At 48.0% G+C, this 7,418-nt stretch overlaps 1 protein-coding gene across 1 annotated transcript in view; it reads right to left on the reverse strand.

The window, feature by feature from the left end:
* Nucleotides 1-333: 333 nt before the first annotated feature.
* Nucleotides 334-7,418, reverse strand: part of lurap1 (leucine rich adaptor protein 1) — a 12,423-nt gene continuing 5,338 nt past the window's right edge. The window contains exon 2 of the mRNA XM_066692300.1: nucleotides 334-3,464. Within this exon, the coding sequence (XP_066548397.1) occupies nucleotides 2,757-3,464 (708 nt within the window). The 3' untranslated portion in view covers nucleotides 334-2,756. The remainder of the gene's footprint in view (nucleotides 3,465-7,418) is intronic.

The raw sequence follows: 7,418 nt of genomic DNA on the forward strand, positions 1-7,418 counted from the left end.
ATTTAACACTAACTTTACAAAACTCTTAAGCACTTGTATTTTAAACCTTTTTCATAAGATGGTTTCCTTTGAAATGCCAACAATACTGTAAACCTTCAAACCTCTTGCTTATGAAGTGGAAACACAAATGTAATTATCTGTACAGAGTTAAAAAAAGACCAAGAACACTTTTGAAAGTTTCAGTTATGTAAAAAAAAGGTACCACTTGTCAATTCCAGGTATAAAACTGTAAAATGAAATAAGTACTTTAAATCTGTTTAGTAAAATCTGAGCAATCTGTAGAAGTGAAATCATTACAGGTCGATTTGCATTAAAGAGAGTCGACGACAAAGATTGACATTTAATTATTCATTTAATGTCCACAGGCAGGCTATAGGCATTATGTACATTGCATATGTTATTCAGAACAGTAATGCATATTTCATACATACAGAGAGACACTTTTCTTACAAAAAAATACTGCTATTCAATTCACAAACCACTAATTTATAAACAACCGTGTTCTAAAACCAAAAGGAAGCCTAAGTTGGCAGCAAGACCCCGTTCATTTCGTCTCGTTTCAGAATGGCTTCTCTCCCACCCCCTTCAAGAGCGCATTGAGATTTTGGCGAATACCATGATGATCGAAGAAGAAAATAAAAAAAACCACGAGCAACAAGTGAGGAAGTAAAGTCAGCCCCCCCGGCCTCACTTCCTCTTGCACACAAAGAAAGAATGGTTAAAGAAAAGTCAAAGAAGTAGAAGCTGCACTGAACTTTCTTTCTTCTTTCATTAATGATCAGGTGACTTGACCAACCCTGGGGTTCAGGCTGACAGTCCCGGGGAGGGGGGGCGGCTGTTAAATGCAAAACACAACACTCTCCTAAAAGAGTGCATGCTGCTCATTGGCCCATTCCCTGCCTGGAGATGGGAGTTCTGGAATCAGCTGAGGTCATCAGCCGTCCAATCACAGCCCTGCATCAGCGACGGGCTGCTGCGACGCTGCCAGTACCTTTGAAGCACAACACTTAGCACCACGGCTCACACACACGGCCTAACATGTCCATGGGGTACAAAAGCACTTGGCACAAGATGGCCACCCACCACAACACACTCAAAATGTGCCGACGCTGTGAGATTCTTTGTCTGAGCATCAGAACTGCCTCTCTCGGGTTAAGAAACAGGGAAGGATTTTTTTAACTTTTATGTTCAAACCCTGGCATGAAGGAACTAGACTAATCTTGATCAGGATCTAAGAGCTTTGGAGTTAACACGTGGTTGATTGCTTGTTGTGGTTTGTCATTAGCGCTTACGCATTCTTCTCGAATGGGAAAATTTAGAGTTTTTTGATGCTACAGCCAAACCAACAGGTTGACAGGCTGACACAGTGCTGGTGCCGATTACCGCGTGGTTGTGTGTCTGTTCACTATTACTCCTCCTGGTTCACCAGCAAGGTCAATGAACTGGGAGTTTAAAAGTGAAGGGAAGGGAAAGGGTAAAATATTGCAAACATAATTGTATGACTTTTGCATATTTCGCAGCTCAGTTTTGGCATCGGTGTCTCCCCGAGTCCGGCTTGATTGTTTTCACATGGCATTGCTTGTTTTACAGTTCCGCCTGACATCCACGGATCAGCCCTAACGTCTGTTGGCACGGCCCCGCGTCTCTGCACTAAAACGCTGCACGGGTGGAAACAGCCAATGTAATTTAAAATCCTCGTGGGGACTGTGAAGAGTAGCAGTCGGGCTGCACCGAGAGGAATCTCCTCATCTCTCTCCAGGACATAAAGACGGTCGGCCTGATTGATGCGAAACAATAAGTGGTAGATGACACAGAGAGATACTGGAATCAGGAATAAACTCGGCTAATCCACAGCGAGAACAGGGCATCACAGGAAGGCTGTGATTGTGTAGCTCCGCGGGAGTGCGTGTCGTCATTGCATGCTGTAGACGTTCACACAGCACACTGTGGCGGCACAGTGCGTTAACTAAACGCAACACATCGACTGGTTGTCTCAGAAAAGGTCGTAGGCACATACAGGCTTGTAATTACAGATTTCACTGGAATCATGTGGCTTTATTAGCAAGGTGTTTGAGGAGCATCAGGAGGTTATATTGAACACAGGGTTCTGCCTCAAATGCTTGGGGAAAAACACTTTTATATATAAATATAAAATATTTAGTTTCAGCACATTTCACATTATTTCTACACTTGAGCTGACATCACTGAGCTGCACAGGGACCGTCAGACAGCAATTAGGAATTACATTTGTTAGGATAAAGCATCGAGGTGTCGAAGAATGTTTTTACTGCACACATTAAATCACAGGTTATTCTTTTTCACATAAATCGCATTACTGTCCCAGTGATGGACTGCACCGAGCTACACTTTTTTAAAAACACATCGATTCAGAGACGTGGCTTCAGAGCAAACGAACTGCAGAACCTGGGAACAGTGACTCAAACTGGGCGTCTGATACCAGTCTTCAGCCTCTGGGGGGTTTAAATCACATTCCTAAAGCACCAGACAGACAACACGGCAAGAGCAGTCACACACACTGCGTCAGATTACTGTGCAACTGCACGGAAATGCATTAAAATGACATCATCATCATCATTATTATTTTTCCCAGGGATAAACTGATACTTAGCGGTTGTAGGACAGTAGGGTGGCTGGTTTTGGGGGAGCAGGTCACCGGATTAGGCGATGCATGCGCACCCAGACTCAGAACTCAGGCTGGAAGGTGTTGGGGGGAGGGCAGGGGGTGTGCTGCCGTCTCACAGAAACGTCACGTCGTCCTGCGACTGCACCCAGCGCCAGTGCGCGTCGTACTCCAGGTGGATTTTGTTGCTCAGTTTGTATCCCTCCAGGTCGATCTTGCCGTTTTTATAGGGTCGGCGCCGAGGGCTGCCTTTGCTCAGCTTCTCTGCCAGACAGGCCCGGGCCGAGTCCGGCGCCGTGCCCGGCTTGTCCAGACAGCCGTTGGCCGTGGCGTGTGGCACCGGCTGCAGGGGCTGGGGGACAGAAGGGTCCTGGGCGTCGACGGTTCGGCCCAGCTCGGCGGCCCTCGAGCACTCGGGCACCGGCTTGGCCCAGACTGGGTCCTCTCTGGGCAGCTCTGTTCTGAGCGGGGGTGGGGAGCTGCAGCCCCCGGTCCGTCCCGTCTCCACGGATGGCAACTGCGTGGCGCAGATCACCGACTCCGAGCTGGAGGGGCAGTACTCGTCCATCTCGTCAGCCAGGGTGTCCAGGTAGCTGCCGATGGAGATGTTGTCCAGCCGGTCGTTGGGGTCCTGCAGGCTGTTCCAGCTGCCCCTCCACGAGGTGTCCTGGCTCTCCACCAGGCTGTACTGGCTGCTGGCCAGGCTGCTGCAGCGGCTGGTCAGGTTGCTCTTCTCCTCCAGCACCCACTTGACCGCCTCGATGCCCTCGTGCACGGCCACCAGCTGCTGCAGGATCTTCACGTCAATGGAGCGCAGGTAGGCCTGGGCATAGACAGAGAGAGGGGCGGGGAGGGAGGAGGAGTGACGGAGAGGAAAAGAGCGACAGGGAAAGCCACAGAGTAGGAGGGAAGGATACAGGGAGCAGAAGACAAAGGAAGGATTAATTTGAATTACTTGTTGCAACACCGACAGATATTCACAGACACTTTGGTCTTGTCTCCATCAGACCAAAGATACAGGGAAATTAAGCGCAGCTGTGAACAGCGAAGGTGTGAAACTAAACCTCACATATTCGTATATTTAGAGGCTTTGTACTTTACATCATAGCACAAACCCAATGTCAGAGGTGTCTGTCAGCCTCCTGTGAAAAGTGCACCTCTCCAGCGCCTGACAGGAGCCGCCCACGTGAGAAAGCATCGCTCAGCAACTGTTCCAAAAATACCCTGCTCTTTGGACCCTCACAAAGGGAGGCAGGAGGTTTGCCAATTCACTTTCTCACCCACGTTAAGTACCAGCTTCATTACAGTGATGAGACGCCCACTGATCCTCTGCAGTCTGTTATCTAAAAACCAAGGTTGCAAGCCGGTCATTTTCTAGCAGAGAGTGGGAGTAAAATACATTAAAAAATAAAGCCCCACTCTTCACATTTACTGTGTTAGTAATTGCACTGGTGTTCTTTCAGCTATTTAATGAACCACAAAAACCCCTTCCCCCTCACCTACAGCTGCACAAACCCCCTGGCCCAGGTCAAATCAATAAGTAAGTCACACATCACCTATTGATTATTGTATCTCACACCCCCACCCTTCATCCCAAACTCAGCACTGAGATGCTCAAAGAAAGGAGAATAAAAATTATCTGACTCAAGCGGAAGGAGTCATAGGAATATCGCCGATGTCTAAAAAGCTATTCTAAGTATTGCTCAGTGTGGAGAGTATTTTTAATTTTGCATGTATGCCCAGAACCTGATTACAACCCCTCACTGACCTGCCATACCTGCTCACCACAGGGCCGCTCCCAGAAATACAGAAAACAAACAAGACAGCCGGTCGCCGACAAATTAAACCCAATCCAATCGTTAGCGCTGGACTGTGCTCTAGCCAGACTGGTTTTACTCTCCTGTAACTCCGGCTTTATGTTCAGGAACCTTTGCTGACCAAGTACAGAGCAGAAACTTCAGAACCACACGATTTAAAGGCAAACCAGAATTATTCAGTGTGTGTGTGTGTGTGAGGAGGGGAGGGTGGGTTCAGCTGTCTTTAACAGTTACTTTCTGATTAAAATAATGATGGTTTAAATAGCACAGAATCACATCATAAAATGTAATTAAATAGGATTAAGAGGCAGGGTAATTAAGGGATTGAGTACTAAATTAGCTCTGCGTAGAGGAAGGCAGTTCTGCTGACAGGTGCAGTTTGAGCAGAAGGGGCTCGGGGGCCCGTGAGACCCCCGGAAACACTTTTCCAATCAATGCGATTGATCGGTGCAGATCGATGTAAAGGCTCCAGGAAACCCCCTCTGCACAGAGAGCAGAGACAGAGCGACGCACAGGCCGTCCGCAGCCCCCTGCTCCTCACAACCCAGAACAGCAGTTTTCCAACCACCGCGATGGAGAAACTGCCATCTCAGCTCCGGTCTAATCCCCGCATGTTTATAAAACAAATTTTCTCCTTGCGGTATCTCTTCTCTCCGGTGCCTAAACTGCATCGTAGTGTAGGGCTTTGTTTTCTCTCTGGCGGTGGATTTATCTGGAGGTTTAGGCTGGGGGGGCCAGTTCTGATTGGCCCTTTAATGTGCTCGGCGATAGTATTCGTTTCAGCCGAAGCAATTGAATTAGGGATGGAGTTCATTGTTCTCTGCTGACGCAGGAGTTTGTGATTTGTGCTCGAAACTGTACTTCACAGAGTGGGTAAAAGCCCAGCAGAGCATTGCACAGACAGGCTGCTGCAGACGGAGAAGGATGTCTTTTGCTGCAAGATTGGTCCGAAGCGATGAGTCTGCAGGACGGAGACACGGACGCTGCCAAGGCACTTCCTGACGGCCATTCCAGACACTGATGCAATGCAGGCCTTTCCACCACACAGTCCAGCCACAGATGGTCCACAGAAATCCTGCCGGCCCGGCTCCCGGTTATTCAGTTACACGGACATTAAAGCAGTCAGACTCATAGAGATAAACTTAAATATATCGCACAAAAGTACAAAAATATCAACCTAAACCGCAGCTCTGTGGTGTGTTTGCAATTATATGAATATCAAACGGGAGGCTGTGCGGCCCTTTCAAAGGCCTCTACAAGATTGTGGAGTAATCTAGATTCCTGTCAGCTGCTGAACTGGCAGGAGAGAGTGAGAGAGAGTGAGAGAGAGAGAGAGAAAGAGAGAGAGAGAGAGAGAGAGAGAGACCATGAGAATGAAAGAGAAAAAGAAGGAAATGGTTCTAAATATTACACGCAGTCGGGTTTGTAAAGAATAAAACAAGCGGGCAGCCCTGAGAAAGGAGATGCCATTACTGCGCCAGACTATGAAGGCAGGAGGTATCGGCCTGGGCGAGTCTCTGTCTTCACTGAGCAAACGGCCTCGACACAGAAGACATCCTGACTTTCATGCAGATCTATGGATTAAACACCTCGAGTTCACACTTTACCGTGACTTTCGTTGTGATCTGAAATTCCTGTCACTCCAGGGCGAGGGGGGCTCTTGACAAACGTGTGCGGCCTTTCATCCCCTCAGAGCAGCGGACAAGTGCGAATTTCACTCCAACAACGCTGCATCTGATCGAGATCGCCCAGCGGCTCCTCTGAGGAGGTCCGTGCCGTTCTGGTGTCCCGCGGCAAAGCTGTCCTGCCTGCAGTAACTCCAGTAGCACTAATCAAACTGTTTTTAAGTTTTTAAGATTCCAGGCTCGACACACTCTGTATTCAGACCTCCTGTACAAAGTGTACAAGAGCTGTCCGATTCTCCAGTACCATCTCTTCGCACCTTCTCTGCTGGACACCCTGCCAGTTTCCCACTGAGGAGGCCGGGGAGTAAACAGACTCCGACAGACAACCAGGCCACCGGCAGACTGACGTATGTTTGAACCGCAGTCTTGTGAAACTGGCAGATCCCTGTCTGAACGGACAAGCAGCTTCACTGTGCGGAGGGTTTGCGTTTCCCTTCAGCTTCAGAAACAGGGACAATCCTGACCCCAGATGAAGTCCAGTATGGACTGGAGTATTATGTAAAAAGAAGAGACGTTCAACTTGACACAGCCGGCTATATCAGCGCAGCCCTGACGAATAATCCCCCAATAAACATACGACAACAAACGCCATGCTGCCAGAAATGTGAGTTAGAAAAATAATTCCTCCCCGTCACACTATAAGATCCATCAGGGAGGTAAAGTCATGCCTCGCTTTGTCAGGTTTCAATAACCTGGATCAAAATATAAATATAAAGGAGCGATGGGGGAAAGGATTTTAGTGTGGTCTGGTCTACGATTGTCGTGCAAATTCCAGTGCCACACAAACATCAAGAGAGCTTGTGTGTCTCTGTGCAAAGATATTTCTGCTTCTGTTGTCAGGGTTACAACGAGCCGTTTTTAGTGTGCCGTGAAAACCCTGGTGCTTCCAGAAGACGCCTTATATAAGAAAAACAGCGGCTGGAAATGCTGGAAAGCGAATTTATCGAAACACAACCCACACTGAGAAACCAGTTGAGCACATATGCTACACGAGAGACGTAAAACAAGCCGCTAAAATAGTTCCTGGACTCGGCACTCAGACTGCCTCATCTTGAATAATCTCTCCCGCTGTTCTTTATTTCTCCAGTATCATTGAGTCTTCCTCTCGGTGAAAAATGTACTGTGGTTGTATTCTTGACTTCGGAAGCTACAATCAAAGCCGAGAGAGGAATGTCAATATTTACTTCTGTAAGTACTTATGTCAAAGCGGCCTTCCTGTGACATGCACACATACGGCAGAAAGGCAAGAGAGAAATGGGATTCGTCAGCCCTGCT

This window comes from Amia ocellicauda, chromosome 19, assembly GCF_036373705.1.
Source record: "Amia ocellicauda isolate fAmiCal2 chromosome 19, fAmiCal2.hap1, whole genome shotgun sequence".
Lineage (NCBI taxonomy): Eukaryota > Metazoa > Chordata > Actinopteri > Amiiformes > Amiidae > Amia > Amia ocellicauda.